Source organism: Pyxicephalus adspersus, chromosome Z (genome assembly GCF_032062135.1).
Source record: "Pyxicephalus adspersus chromosome Z, UCB_Pads_2.0, whole genome shotgun sequence".
Classification (NCBI taxonomy): Eukaryota; Metazoa; Chordata; class Amphibia; order Anura; family Pyxicephalidae; genus Pyxicephalus; species Pyxicephalus adspersus.
The window spans coordinates 53,606,397-53,622,710 of record NC_092871.1 but is presented as its reverse complement, the minus strand read 5'-3'; the positions used below and the strand labels follow the sequence as shown (position 1 = coordinate 53,622,710).

Here is a 16,314-nt window from a genome sequence, read left to right as displayed (position 1 = left end):
GCATTTTCGAAAATCTAACACTCCTCAGGTTCAGAGATTGACAGATTTTTGAATGTCAACCTGTATGTCTGTATTTGAATTTATGATGTTCAGAGTGCAGCCAGGAACTCCTTTTTATGATTGGTTGCTAATAACAATCACTGTTCCTTTTTGGGGTAGCTGGGGTAATAAAGTTGACACCACCGAATATGAACTTTTTCTACATTCACCCACAATTGCAAATGTTGCAGTATGAAAAGTTGCAAAGCAATTGTCTATGCCAGAACTACCAGGAATCAGGCAGTGCCTGCCTCGGTTGTGACAGGTTCCCTTAAATGTCAGTCTTAGCTTGACCTTTATCCTACTCCTGCATCTGAAGCAACCCCTTTTACTTATAAAACCTTCACTAGAAGTAGAGAGGACTGGTTGCTGTAGGGCAATACACACAGTTTCTTGGCCAAGACATTTTAGAATAAAGCAAACCTGAATATAAAGGCCAGAGCAACAGGTTACCGTTAAAGCCTTCCACCACAGAATCTTATTTTCACCTTCACTTCACTTCCCCTTGCTCCATTCACTGTTGGCAGGAAGGAGAAAAGGCCACGTGCAAGGTCCAAATCGATTTCAGTAGAATCCAAGCACCTGTACTGTCACAACAGCTGTGGGGTAGTAAACCACATGCTCCCCCATACCCAGGAAATAAAGGCTTATTATTCATAGGTTTCCAGGGTAAAACCGATCAGTGAGAATAAAAGAACAAATATGTGCACGAAAGGGTGCCACCACAAACAAAATGCTTTGCTCTGTGTTTACAAAGTGTGGGGTTTCTTTATTATTGCCCAATCACCTTTTATCATAGATGCATTTACAGAATTTTTTTTTAAATACACATAAGCAATCTGGATAATGTATGAATTGTTCATGTCTGGACTTACATTTACTGAAACAAATTAAAATATCTAAAAATTATTTTCACTAAAATCTCAATGTGAAATAAAATATTACATTACAGCACATGTGTTGCAGTCCTTAGTGTGATGGGATTTTTAAGTGAAGCGATTGGTTGCACTCCCTGGAATTAAGTTGGTGAGACAGGTACAGATTATGGAACACCTAAAATTTATATTATAAAGTTAACCCTCTGGTGTTTGCAGAAAAAGGCATTTATACATGTTTGTAGTTAAAAGAAAGTCCTCTGTCTGAGAAAAAACAAGGACTGCAGCAGCACAATAATTAAGGCTATCTTTCAGCTCCCATAAGCTTAGATGATACAAGGGGGTCAGGGAAGAATATGGCTGATTCTATTTTCACATCACAGTTCCTTTATCCATTTGAGAAGCTGAGGAACATAATATGTAATGATGATGTCTGCACCTGTAGGAGAAAAACGGCAAATATAACAATTAACATGGTTACACAGACACTGCAAAACTCAAAAAACTAGGATCTGGCCCTACTAATATATCATTCTGACAGCTCAGCACATGCAGCATGAAAACCAAGAATCTATTGATTTTTTTTGGTTCAGATCATTGACATACTGAGGAGAAATGACTATCCACACTAGGGCTACACACCACATGTTTTTTCTTACAGTACAGAAGAGTGCAAGAACTTACATTATTGTTAAGGTATGTGGACATGTGGGAAACGCATGATGCAAAGAAATAGAAAGTACTTGGAAGCAAATATAGACGATGAAATCCGTGACCCAGGATTAGGGTAGTATAGCATTTGCCCTTACCTGCTCTGCGGAATCCAGTCATGGACTCCAATACAGCCACCTTCAGGTCAAAAGCCCCAGCCTTTGCTCCATGCCAAAGCATTGCGTATTCCCCAGATACGTGATACACGGCAAGAGGGAGGTCGGGGTGCTAAAAAATAAAGTGTAACAGGATATTACTCAGCAGGGTAAAATTTTTAGGCCCATGACTAAAACATCTACTAAAAGGGACCAGTGGGACAATTGGACCCTTTATCAACAAGCTATAAGGTGCTATGTGACAATGCAGGACTAAACAGCAGGTTCACTTTCCCAACATCCTTTGGTCCCCTTGGATGTTCTGTTTAACTGACAGGGTTTGAAGGAAAGCCTTGTGCAAGCTACCAGTTGTTGGTATTGTGTCTTCAACTAGTCTATGAACTCTCTATGTGAGAGAATTGATCAGCCCACTGCTATCTCTCAATGAAGAAATTACATGAGGTTTTATATCTGGAAATATTGTATCTCTTCTTCTGCTCTCCATTCTAAATGGGGAGTAAAGGAAAGCTGGAAACAGGTTTTGATTTGCCATGGGGTCTAAATTAAACAAAGCAGGAAAGGTAGATTTTCCTGTTACCTACCTTATCTTTAACTTCTCTCACTAAATCCAGATATGGCATTCCTGGCTTAACCATTAGCATGTCAGCTCCTTCACGTACATCACGGTCCTGCAAGAACACATCAAATAACAGAATCATGCGTAAATGTATCAGACACAAGAGTGTACAGACAACCATTAGGGACTAATGTTAATTTTAATGATCGTGAATAGTGACCACATAAATGCACAAGACTGTAGACTAAATGCACTTGTGTCAGGCACCACAGGGGTATACAATATTATATCAATTGCAAACAATTTCTTCTTACCACTGCTCTGCTGGCCAGTCCTCTAGCTCCAGGAGGCAGCTGGTAACATTTGCGATCACCAAAGGCAGGTTTGGACTGGGCTGCATCTCTGCAATAATATTATTAAAAAGTTATGTTTTCATGTTTTTTTTATAATGCTTCTGCTACAATTGCACAACTAGAAAGATTGCTATGTTCTAAATTACCATCCATGATTGGACAGCAATATTGATGCTGATTTATTGTCCAATGAGAAAATTTAACACAGCAAGAAATCAATTTATCCCCTTGCCTTGCTGTGCGGTGTGACCAAGGTGCGTAAATAACAAGGCTGTCTACAAGGAAATAAACATTTTTCAGATAAAATTGTGAACATACCAAAAAAATGTAAACTGTGTATTGAGCTCTTTTATAGAGTATTGCCTGAAAAATCTATTAAACCTCCACAGATAATTATTTTTCCGAAATTAGGATGACATGGTATAGCATTATGTGTCATTAGGTCCAATAGCGCACACAAACATTACCAAACATACACTCTATAGAAACATACTGACAGATCTCAGAGCAACAGAACTCCATTAATCGTCTTCAAATGATTCTATAAATAGGCTGTTGTACAATGATAAGGTTGAGTCCAAAGTGCATTTGAAAGGACACAAACTATTAACCTGCTTATATATATATTACACACACAAAAAACAAAAAGATGTAGTTAGGTTAATTGGCTTCCCCCCAAAAATTGACCTTAAATTGTATTATGACATATGACAAAGATAGGGACATTGATTGTGAGCTCCTTTGAGGGACATCTAGTTACATGACTATGGACTTTGTACAACACTGCACAATATAAATACTTTATATTTTTTAACTGTCAGCTTTATCCTGGAACAACAGCAGATTAAGTATTAGCTACTAGCTGTGAGTTAAGGTAGAGGAGATGGGCTGAGTTCTTTGGAATGTTTTTGCCCAATTAGGGACAAAATACAAGTAAATACCAGCCCATTCAGCTAATTTGTTATCTTTCATCTCTGCACAATGTACAGGCATTTCACCATGAAAATATGTGCACTGTATTACAGTTTGATTTCCTCAGCCACAGCTCATATAGAAAAGTCTGAATCCTGTACACATCCCCTGTTAAGGTAAATCAATGGCTCTCAAACCAGTGGTGACCACTGTTTCAAAGGTCTGACCTCTGGAATGAGACTGCTGCTTCCCTGCAGAGAAGGGTCTGAATCAGCGCAGGGGGAAGCTTTTCTACTTACACTGTGGCTGCTTTAGGAAAAAAAACATAGAACACCTAAGCTATTGATGCACCTGTACTGTAGCTGAATAAAAAGGTTTATTTGGGCATTAAAGCTAAGGATACATTCATATAACAACCTAAGAGTAAAGATTTTCTCAAAAATTCCTTTTCCGAACATCTATACCTTAAACTGCAAAGAAAATACTGTACAATGTTAGATATAGAGAAAATCTTACCTGAAGGGGCCATAGAAACAGGAGGCAAACTTAGCACTGTAACTCAAGACTGAAACCTGGAACAAAAGCAAAGAGGATATTATTACCTCACCAAAACCATGCCACACAAAGATGTGTCCTGTATTAGGTCCTCACCGCTAGCCAGGGATGGGAAAATGCCAAGTCCAGCCCATGTACCCAGGGTGAATATGTTGTTGATAGTCAGTTCTAATGCATATTTTATTCATCTTGGGTTGTCTTAACAAGAAAAGTTCTGAAAATTTCAGATAGGTTGCTGCCGAACTTCTCTTTCACACATAATAATTTTGCCACCAATATATAGTAACCTATAGGAATGTGCATGAGGCAAGAAGGGACATGCAATCTTTGAAACACTTAAAAAAAGCCAAAGCTTTGGTCAGGATTTAGCCATGAAGTTATGCTACATAGGAGATAACAGGTGGTAGATACAGGAACAAACTTATTTTTTTAATTGTAATAGTTCTCAATACAATTATCTTTTAAATTAATGCATATCGGGATGACATAAAAACACCTTGAAATACACATCTCACCTTGTTTCCCAGATTGTTGGATATTAACGCCTTCTTGATGGCACCAATTCGGCCATCCATCATATCAGAGGGTGCCACAATGTGACATCCTGATTAAACACAAAAGAGCAGACATGATCAAGTTACATTTCACTGGGAGTAAGGAAATGGGGGAATGGAAAAACAGTGATCTCCCACTCAAATCAATAAATTATTAGTTTTATTTCTCAAATAATATTGCTTTTAGTTGTCATGACCAACAGAACAAGAACTGTGTTGGTGATCATGGTTTACAATACAGAAAGCGATTTTGGTTTTCAAAATGTCTAAATTTTGAAAGAAACAGAAGGTGCAGAGAAAATTTCTGAAAATGTTGTTCTAGTTACAACTTTCCTATTACTTCGCTACTAATTAACAAAAACTAAACAAATATGTTTTTTCCAATACATTTTAAAGAGCACCTGTCATAAAAAACACAAACCTAGTAATTTGTTGTTTATACCAGCCATCCCCAGAGAAAAAATTCCAAAAAACTTGTATGCAAGTGGATAGATATTATAACTGACATGTGACTTTTTTTTTAACAGACATTTATTAACAAAGTACCTGCACAGGCGTAAGCCACAGCCACTTCTGCTAGCCGCAGGCAGCTGGCTTCGTTCTGGATGCTGCCATCTTCCCGCAGGATTCCTACCATATAGAAGGTTCTTTAGTTAGCAGATTTCACAGTGAGATAAGGGGAAATCGAGGCAAAAGATCAAACCAATCAACAGCAGTATTGTAGTGTGACTCAGGGTGGATTTTACCTGCAAAAAGAGGTCATTTCGAGTCACACTCGGGCTCGCTAAAAATCATAAAAAAAAACACTTACTTTGTTCTGTCAGCGTCCCTCGGCGTCCTTCTGGTCCCTGCAGGTCCACGGGACACGTCCACCTACTCCAATCTCCAGTCGCGAACTGCAGAGACGATCTCCAGGGTTACCCAGTGACGTCGGTGCATGCGTCGGTGCAGGTGGGAAATTCAAATAATTTTGTATTGGATTTAATACAAAATAACTGTATTGAGTCCAATACAAAGAAATCTTTATATAATATATATATTATACAAGCAACTGTACAGTTATATTACATGTTTCACTATTTTTTTTAACAGATTTTTGTGTTTTTTTATTTAAAGTTTATTAATAAATGTATTAAATATTGGACATATTTTAGTGAGTTATGCCTAAGAATTTTAGGCCTACAATGTAAAATAGATTTTCTTGCAAAAAAATGTAACGCTTTTGCATCAAAATATGGACAGAATTAGAATGCTAGGATGGTTAAGTAACTACTGCAAATTACAAATCTTTGTAATCACATGTAAAAAGCAACCGAGCAACCAGCTGCCTAAAATAAAGGGCAGAATAAAACTTTAGAAACACAGTATAGTTAAGCTCTAACCTATAGAAGAATTGAAGTTCTGTATTTCAGCTTACTTTTGACATGTAGCAATGGTGACTGTAGAATACATTTTAATGACAAATCCACTCTAAGTGAAATTCTTACCGCAGTGCCCATGAGAAGTGTACGGGCACAGACACACATCGCAAGCAATTAGCAAGTCTGGAAACAGTGAGCGAATCTTCCGGATGGCCAGGATAGCAGGGGTGTCATCTGAATCAGCTGCTGAGCCCACATCATCCTACATACACAACAAACCAGTAAGTATAATTTATCTATCCACACTAAGCTGCACATGTTCAGCCTATTGTACACACATACAAAAAAAAAAAAAAATTCTGACAGACATGGAGAACCATTTTTGACACGAGAGACACCCAGGAGGTTTGATTCACATATAGATGGGTTATTATAACAGCACAATAAAATATATCTGATGATAAGTCCATAAAAAAAGAAGGACAATAAGATGTGTTCTCCTTATTTATTCACATAATGTGAACATTAAATCTGTGTAAGTCTGATTTTCTCATGTAATGATTGGAGATCTCCAGTCCCTGCAACACCCAAACAAGCAATAGGCGTCAAAGGGAAACATAAAAAGTCTTTAAACTTTCCCACCTTTGCAATTTTACTGGGAACACCGAAGATCAGAACGCACTTCAGGCCATCTTCCACCAGAGGGCGCAGCAAGGCTTCTAGTTGGTTTACTCCATACCTGGAGATGGCACAGGACAATGGTCACACTCAGCCCCCCATTAACCAGTCACAGACCTCTGCATTATTCACTCTTTGAGGCTTTTTCACTGGGGATTAACTTAGAATGTGAACTGGGCTTATATTGAATTTGTACAGTTATTTATTATGATCCAGACTAGGGTGAAGATAATAAATTACAATTTGGAAATGTATTTTACTCTCTATTTTGTAACTACATCTGAATACTAGATAGAGTATGAAACCCCAGTGATTTTTTTTTGTATTGTTGTCCATTTCCAGTTAAGGATATTATAACTCTTTCCTACCTCATCCAAAACTTAAAGAAGATTTAATTCATGTATTATACTATTATGTAGTCTATTCAGGCAGCAGCAGATGGCACTCTAGATTATGTGAAACGTGCAAATGAAGACTAAAATGTAAAAAATTATCTAAGGGATGATGACAACTAAAAACGAAATAACTACCGCAATGAAAAAATGGATAGAAAACATCAACTTAAAAATTAAAAAAAAAAATTCAATAATAATATTAATGATTTGGACGTGTGTATGGCCATGCCTTCTTTCTGAGCAGGTGTATGCAAGCTGAAAATCCTCTCCCACAATGCAATATGCAACCATTATCTTACTCTACATCAACTGTTGCAGAGTTTGCATACATAACATACTATGGAGCATAATAATATAGTGGTGATCACATATCTGATTTAACATTTTTGTTCGCCTTTTTTTTCTAAATCTTAATTGCTCGAAAAATCCACAATAGGTGATCGCATCTTCATGTAATGGAAATATTGTAAATAACCTCAATTGGTGATTAGCAGCTCCATCCCTTTAAATGGAGGTATTGACAGACACTTTTTCTAGCCACAGTCACCGCTTTTAAAAGTGCCAATCAGCAGCCAAAGACTTACATTACATTGAATCATTACTGCTTTTGAAACAAATGCCATTGATACATATCGTGCCCTTTTCTATAAAGATTTCTAGTTTTTGGCAAACTATAAAGTGGTGGTTAAACGAATATGGTGACTGCCATCCAATTCATAGTGAAAGTGGCAAGCTGCTAAAACAAACAACTTTTAAGCTAAATGCCACCTACAAAAAAAAGGGGTAAACAGGTTGTTCTAAAGAAAAAATTGGATCGATCATATATAAATAATGACATTTATTAGTGAACATCAGTTTTGCCACTTTATGCCCAAGATCCAAAATGTTAAGAGTGTCAGACCCTAACATACAGCTAAACATATATGCATTGTAACTTGAATGTTCAAGTTCTGTAATTAGAAGTAAAATAAAGAAGCAATGCAGAATCAGCAGATGAGAAAGCCTGTTATCAGGGCAGTGGTTGGATATCAGAAGAGAACAGCATGGTTGCTGGCTCCTTGGGTCTTATCTGTGATTGGGACAATGAGGGAGGTGGCTCTCTCTCGCTGTATGGTCAGCAGATATTAAAGCAGAGACTAAAGCTACATACACACTTCCAATTATTATCGTCGGAAAACGAACGACGAACGTTCCTGCACGATATATACGAACGATCGTATAGCCGATCCTGCACATAGAGGTAACGACACGATCGTTCGTAGATATTGTACACACAATAGATACGATCGTTTAAGCGATAGAGGAACTATGTGCACGACAGGAAAGTGAACGGACGTTCGTTCATCACGCATGCTCTGACCATGGACGATCAACGAACGACCGTACACACGAACGATGCTCAACGATCGTCGTCCAATCCGATCCGCCGGTCCGGTCGTTCGTTTCCAGCGACTTTCCTCGTTCGTCGGCGTCGTTGGTTACTTTTTTACGAACGATTTTTGGCCCAATCGATCGTTCGTCGTTCGATTGGAACGATAAAAATTGGAAGTGTGTACGCACCTTAAAGCTGCGTACACACTGCCAATTTTTGTTGTTGGAAAGGATCTTTCACGATCCTTTCCAACGACAAGGGAGTGCACGATGCATGAACAGTGCTGTACATACAGCACTGTTCATGCTCTATGGAGAGGGGAGGGGGAGAGCGACGGAGCGGCACCCTGCTGCGCGCTCTCCCCTTCACTTTCATTAGGATCGGCTGTCGTCCATCGTCAGTGGATCCGGCAGGTCGGTCGTCCGGACAATGGACGACACCGACTGTACACACGGCAGATTTTCGCCCAATAATTGGCCGATGCCGATTATCGGGCGATAAAAATCTGACGTGTGTACGTAGCTTAAAGCTACATACACACATGCAATAATTGTTGTTGGAAAGGATCTTTCACAATCCTTTCCAACAACTGCACAATGCATGAACGGGTGCTGTAAATACAGCATCGTTCTGTTCTATGAGGGAGGGAGAATGACAGAGCGGCACCCCACTGCACTCTCCCTCCTTTACTTCCATTAAGATCGTTTGTCGTACATCGTCCGTGGACCCGCCAGGACGGTCGTTCAGACAATGAAAGACCGGCGCTGTACACATGCCAGATTCTCGTCCGATAATTGTCTCAGGGCTCAGAACCATTGTGTACATAGCCTAAGGGCTGAGCGTAAAGCCCATCTCCAATAGGTTTCATTCAGAGAGACTTCATATTGGGGCCCCCAGCGTATGATCCTTATACACACAACAGGTCACCAATAGCATATCAAGTTAAATACACTAGTCACAAGTTTTCATTCAGCTTACTATTTGTTTATGCACCCTACAGTGATGACAGGTATAAGATCCTGTCATTGTTGCATTCACTGAAGCCACCATCCTTACCACCAACTCACCCAGGTCCGCCAAGATCTTTTTTGACCATTGCGCCATCTAGGTCTATTCTCCACAATCTGAGGAACAGACCTAGTTTCTCTATTGCATAGTGAATGCAATAAAAACACAATTTGCAAAAGGTAGAACTCACCGTGCCTGTCCTGGCAGACTGGCGATCACTTCAACTCCTTCTGGATCATCTCTGAAACACAAAAGGTACAATTTTTTTAAGGGAGAAGTCACCTAAGGAGACTCACCAAACAAAGATTTTGAGGGTTCTACTCACGTGATGAATATAGGATACATAAAATTTTGGGCATGTAAAGTGGTGGCTGATGCCTGCCAGGCTCGGAGAGTCGGATGAAAATATCCACTGTGTAGAATGGAGTTTGCTTCCATTTTGCTTGTTCAATGACTGTTGAAAAAGAGAAAATTTTAGGTGGAGTGCATATAAAATCAGCAAGCAAGTACAGAAGAATACCATTTTCCCTTTTTTTTTTTTGCTGTCCTCTCAAAACTCAGCTTTGTTCATCAAAGCCCTTAGTGCTGGGGTCGGCAATCATTTTGGACTACTAGGCCATTTCAGGAGGTCAAGAAGGCACACTAGGCCAGAAGAAACAAGGTGTCCAAGGAAAGGTTTTTTCCAACTGTGACGACCGAGCAGCCTCAGTCTTCCGCTCATCCGATTTATGGTATGGAAATGCCCCTTGTGATTTGACTGCTTGAAAGTGCTGTTGGTGTCGTTGCACACTAAACACAGGGCTTTGTTGCCGCATTGGACGAAGAATGATTCGTCAGTCCATTTGGGGTTGAAGACACAACGCTCGAGGTCAACCTTCTGGAGACTGGTAGCTGCGCGTTGCTTCTGCTCTTTAGGCATAGTAATTGGGGTTACTGTGCGGGAACTCGATGATATTTATGATATCATGGGAACTCGCAATAATGCGACAAATCAATTAGGCCGGATCCAACAATAAATAACTAGGGGGCATTAGACCAGCCTGGAATACTGGCTAAGCCGTATCCGGTCTAAAGGCCGGAGTTTGCCTACCTCTGCCCTAGAGGATCAGATGTACTGATATTTTCCAGTGGTATGTTCTGCAGACTTGGAGAACTCTATATGGAGTTAAATCAAATCCTTACATCCCTTTGGAAATGACAGCCTATTGCCCAATCCCATCCGTGCCTGGGAGATATGCTGCTTAAGTGCACAGCACAGTGTGTTTACATTGAGGTTGGTTGGGATAGGAATTCTGCCTACTGTGGGATGTTTTCAGCATTGCAGCATTGTGGCTATAAAGGAAGGTTACCCCTAAAGTTAAGGTAGCAGCAGGAAAAGAGGGTAATAAAATCTTAAATTAACTCAAGCTATTGCTGGCCTGCATGGGAGTATGTGCATGATGTATATTTTTTAAGCATTTCATGTGGATCAGACTATTTTCTTTCCTGTAGTTTTTTATATTGCATAATGGGGAAAATGTTTTAGACACTTCAAATATGTGATCACAGATTCTAAGCCAAGGCAGCTGACTATCTCCTATTCAAGGTCAACTAAAGAATTTAATTCCCTGGTGTCTCAGCAATATGCGAGAGGGTTTTACTGTGGTTTTACTGTCCTGAACAGTAATTCTGCATTGGTCACTGTTAAACATGCACCTCTGCTACAGACATTTATTACTGTTTTGCTATTTATTGGGTTTAATACATATTTAACATCTCATTAACATTGCAGTTTTTTTCAAAATCATGACAACTGTGAGAAAAGAACAGAATGTTGTCACAGGAATATTGTATCATGAAATTCCGACACAAGGACTTTTATAGCATCACTAAGTATAATTTTAATAAACGCTGCAGATTCAAATATATTAAAAATAACTTTCAAAATTGCAGATTACATTATTTATTTGACTGACATTACAATGCTAGCACCTTTTGCCCAGTGGTTAGCACTTTGGCCTTTGCAGTGCTAGGTCCCAGGCTTGAATCTTGGCCAGGACACTATCTGCATGGAGTTTGCAGGTTCTCCCCGTGATTGTGTGAGCTTCCTCCAGGCACTCTGGTTTCCTCCCACATTCTAAAAACATGAAGTTTGGTCAATTGTCTTCCCCTCAAAACTGGCATTGTAACATGGTGATGATATACGATTATGGCCGGGGACATTAGATTGTAGACCAGTTAGTGACATGACTATGCTCTGCATAATATGTCAGCACTTGATAAATACAAGATAATATCACACTATACAGTACAGTTAGCGGCTTTGTTTGAAAGTGACATAATTTGATGCTCATAGGTCTATTTATGATGATTTAACCATAACTTTTGTATTTCAACCTGCAGCCAGCAAATCCAGTATAACTGTAATTTAAAAAAATGCTGCAAATGTCTTACAACTCATGGGCAGGCAGTCCACTGCAGGGAACACACAACTGCCCCCCTTTATTTACAGCATTTGCTCCAATCTACTACAATTCCTAAGGAGCTCAACCTTATCCCCCAATGTCAGTACTAAGCACATGTTGCAATGAGCACTGGGTGGGAAAGTGTGGCCATCAGAATTTGCAGTCTGGAAGGCTGAGATAACAAAACCGCTGACTACAGCAATGTTTGTAAATTTGAATCCGATTCACATCAAAGTGTGCTATGGTGCTCAGGATATCAGCCTATATAAAGAATCGAGGTGTGGGTAGAAATCAATGGACCCTACAGAAAAAGAAATGTGACTCCACGCTCACCAGCATCCCACACAAAAGAAACAAAAAAACTACCTAACAACCTTGTAAGGACATTCAATGAAAAAACTTTCATACCACAGGTTAGCCCTGGAATGGGAAAACTTCGTGGCTCAGGGGCCACAATGAGTTTTAAAATTTGACAGATGGGCCAGGCCAGTATCAGATAAATGGAGAGTGTTTATGAACTTTTATAAACTACGTGTAAAAGCTGTTAACCAAAAGTAAAAGGAAAAAAAAAATCAAATTGCATTCCATTTTAATGGGAACAATTTTGTTGGTAACCCTTTTTAGCCAGTGGACAATTGTGTACCAATATTTGATGGGCTGGATTAAAATGCCCAAAAGGCCGTAATTGGCCCGCAGGCCATAGTTTGCCCATGCCTGGGTTAGCCCCACATACCTGACTGGCCTTACTTGCTGCTGGTGACTCACCCCTACAGCAATGTACAGGGTCCACCTACCATATAGTAGGCAGAATCTACAGGTGCCAGTGGGCGACTCCTCACCTGTCATAAAGCAGGGTACAGGATCGGACTGGCCCAAAGGGGAAAAGGAACTTTGGTGGCCATCATTACATTTTCCCAAAGTTAGGATTTTGTACTTCCTGGTGGGCTTCTGCCGCCTTACAAAACTAACGTTTATTAAAACATTCCTGGTAGAGAACCTTCCATATCCATGTGTTTCAATGACAGTAATTGAGTCTCTACCAGAGAATGAATGTTTCAGTGAATATCAGATTACCAATATAAAAAAAGACCCTTAGATGTGTGCTGAATTGCTGAATAGGGAAAAAGGCAGCATTGCTGAGAGAGTACCCTGGACACACAAAAGGTTTTACAATACTACTGTCTTTTATAGATATTAGATCTCCTAGAATGTAAGCTCTTCTGGGCAGGGTCCTCTCCTCATCCTGTGTCACTGTCTGTCATTTACAACCCTTAATGTACAGTGTTCAGTGCTCAACCCAGACATTTTTTTTTAAGCCGGGTGGGAAGAAATTGTAGGTGGGTGGCAGGGGGTATTGTGACCAAACTCTTTAGGAACCACCCTAAAACAGCCGGATGGGTGCTGAAAAGTGCCGAGTGGTGCGCCCAGCTAAAAGGGCCTGGGGAGAACCGTGGTGTTGCGTAATATGTTGGCGCTTTATAAACCCTGTTTAATATTTATACATTAATATATAATAATAATTTTTTTTTTCTAAAAAGTTTTTTTCTAAAAAGTTTCTACACTTAAAAATGGGAAACAAAATATTGATTACATCATTGACAGACAATACCTACAACACCTACAAAATACCTACAATGCCTACACAGAACAATCAGAAAGCAACTGCTCAACACAACTTAGAAAAGTTGGATGAAAAGTGGATTTTTATTAAAATAAACACAATTGCACTTAGACCCAAAATATTTTTCTGCAGCCAAAATCTACAAGATACAAACTTTTACTGACACCAATATTGTACTATATTACATTATATACATATTACAGATAGAATGTTCTGTGTATGGGCAGCAATAGGATGAATTGCTGCTGTGCAGCTGTTGGAGCACCACAAGTCCCAGCTCATTCTTCTCGACTCAGTCTGACCATCGACAAGAAGCTATCACCCAAAACCAGCAAGTAGGGGTATCCAACGGTTTAGATATTCAGGATCCCCACCATGCATATATACCCAAGCACTTATTACAGGTACAATTATAGGTCATAAAGCCTAGTTATGGCAAGTGATGCTCTAAATTTGGCAGCACATAGCAAACCTACACTGGCATTTGCCAATCACGCCAGCTTTTCACTTTATGGACACCTGCTTGACTTGTAATTGTAATATTCCCAGTCAACATACTCCATGCAGCTGTGTATCACCCAAATAAACAAGCCAATGCTGCACTGCGTGGATCTCTGCAAGCATGAGCCAAAACACAGCTCAGCAGAGAAGCCATAGAATATAATGTGCAAGTCATTGACCAGAAGGGTCTGTATAATGTGCACATGGATATAAAATGATGAAATGTGCAGCGTGATCACTCACCAGTCCCGCTCTCTGCTTTGCAGATCAATGTCCTCTGCTCACATGTGTCATAAACCCCATGCAAGCCGGAACTGACCTGAGGACCGCCCTCCTCAATATCATACGCCACGCCCAATCAAGCGCTCGCTGCAGATTTCCATCTAATGGCGGAAAGTCAGTATAGCAGTTTCTGGTTAATTTATGGAGTTGCAAAATATTTAAAGTGTATCTAAAGTAGGACTTTTTTTAAAAGTTAATTTTTTTTTTCATCATGTCTGAATGTGCTGATTATTACTTGTCTCACTGAGGAAATCTAAAATTTGATGGTTGTCACAAGACAAGAGGGAGAATCCTTCAGTGAGTACACCTGATCCAGTGACAGTTTGGGATTATCTTTTATTTTTGAGGGATTTTGTATTATTTACTGTTAAAATCTTTAATTCTTAATATTGCTTTATACTTAGGGGGTCTGGCTGTGTCACCGGGCAAATGCATGAATCAGTATTTGGTCCACTTTAGTAAAAAATGGAAATTTTTTATAAGCCATAGATGAATGGCTGTCAGTTGGGTTGGAGATATATTTCAGAGCCCAAAAATGACAGTACATATGTTGTACCAATAAGCTGTTTATGTAATAATTGACGTTATTATACAATATTGCTACAATTTCGAAGGTCTTCTAACCCCTGAGGAAGCCCACTGGGCCAAAACGCATCGGGAGTGAGACTAGTTCTCACATTGAACAACATAATAAAATAATAAGGTTTGGCCATGAAGGTTTGATTTGTAACAAGCCCTAATTTTGTACTTATGTTGAAGACAATTTCGTGCGGGGAATTACATGTCTTCTGATATCTTGTTCTGTGTATTATAAATGTGTTTTTTTTTTCTTGATTTAGAATAAAGCATTTTAAAAGATTTTAAATATTTAGACTGCCACAAAAAGCCATTTTTCCACTCTCCCTTTACATGGCTATATTGAGGAGGAATACCTTTTTTCTTGCTTCATGACAAATGGCTTCTTTGCTGACTGGAGCTGATTTTCTCCAGTCCTAGATTGTGCGAGTCCCTGAACTCCTTAAATACAATGGTGGACTGCAGTGTGCATGCTGATATTGGCCAGATATTGGATCTGTGCAGCCATCAAAGAATACTGGCTACAGGGGGCCGGTATTCATTCTAAAACCAGCAGGGTCCATTGGGAATATGATAATTATTCCCCTGGATTACAGCTTTCCAACTTTAATATTTTCTAATATTTATTTAGCAGCAACATATTACCCTGTGCCTTACAAAGTCCATAGTCTTGTCACTGATTGCCCCTTAAAAGAACTCACAATCTAATGTCCTTACTATAAGACATGTCATTAATACAGTCTAAGACCAATTTTTGAGGGTAAACCAAATAAGCCACAACTGCATGTGTTTGGGATGTGGGAGGAAACTGGAATGTCTGGTGGAAACCCTCATAAAATTTGGGAGAACATTTAAACTTCATGCAGATAGTGTCCAGAAGCAAACCTAGGACTCCAGTGCTGTAAAGATGAGAGTGCAAGCTACTAAATTAACTGTGCTGCTTTAAAGTGAACAAGCCTTAAAAATCTAAAGCCAAAAACAAAAATGTTATATTTTGTAACTGACCAACCTTGTTCTGGATTAGTTTTTTTGTTTGGGATCGCAGAGTCCTCATTCACGTTTTACTTAAGTGCCCCAATGTAAGTCATTGTGGCTCCAGAACATGTGACCTGGGACAAAAGCACTGCAGACTCCACTCTATTGCAATAATAGTTGTACAGTAGACCCTCGTTTATCGCGGGGGGTACGTTCCCAAACCACCTGTGATAAATGAAAATCCGCGATACATGGATGCCTAACTTTCCTCAACAGCACGAATAGCCAACAGCTAGTCACAACTGAATCCTGGTTGTGATTGGCTGCTGTCTATTCGTGCTGTAAATCGGAATGCCCCATTTATTAAATCCAAATGAATGGGGCACTTCAATTGACCATACTTGTTCCTCCCTTAACTGCCAGCATTCCC

The 16,314-nt window shown here is 39.5% G+C and overlaps 1 protein-coding gene across 2 annotated transcripts; it reads right to left on the bottom strand.

Moving 5' to 3' along the window:
• Nucleotides 1–776: 776 nt before the first annotated feature.
• On the bottom strand, nt 777–14,381 carry ALAD (aminolevulinate dehydratase). 2 transcript variants are annotated; one of them, XM_072429716.1, is made up of 12 exons: nt 14,295–14,381; nt 9,811–9,939; nt 9,676–9,726; nt 6,675–6,771; nt 6,159–6,294; nt 5,218–5,301; nt 4,633–4,721; nt 4,079–4,134; nt 2,612–2,699; nt 2,323–2,409; nt 1,724–1,853; nt 777–1,353 (listed from the first exon to the last, which is right to left on the bottom strand). In XM_072429716.1, exons 2-12 carry the CDS (start codon nt 9,921–9,923, stop codon nt 1,292–1,294), a joined length of 993 nt encoding a protein of 330 aa, XP_072285817.1. In that variant the 5' UTR covers nt 9,924–9,939; nt 14,295–14,381; the 3' UTR covers nt 777–1,291. The 2 variants fall into 2 exon arrangements, with proteins under 2 accessions (XP_072285817.1, XP_072285818.1); XM_072429717.1 differs by lacking the exon at nt 14,295–14,381 and adding an exon at nt 11,457–11,575.
• Between the last annotated feature and the right edge of the window lie 1,933 nt (nt 14,382–16,314).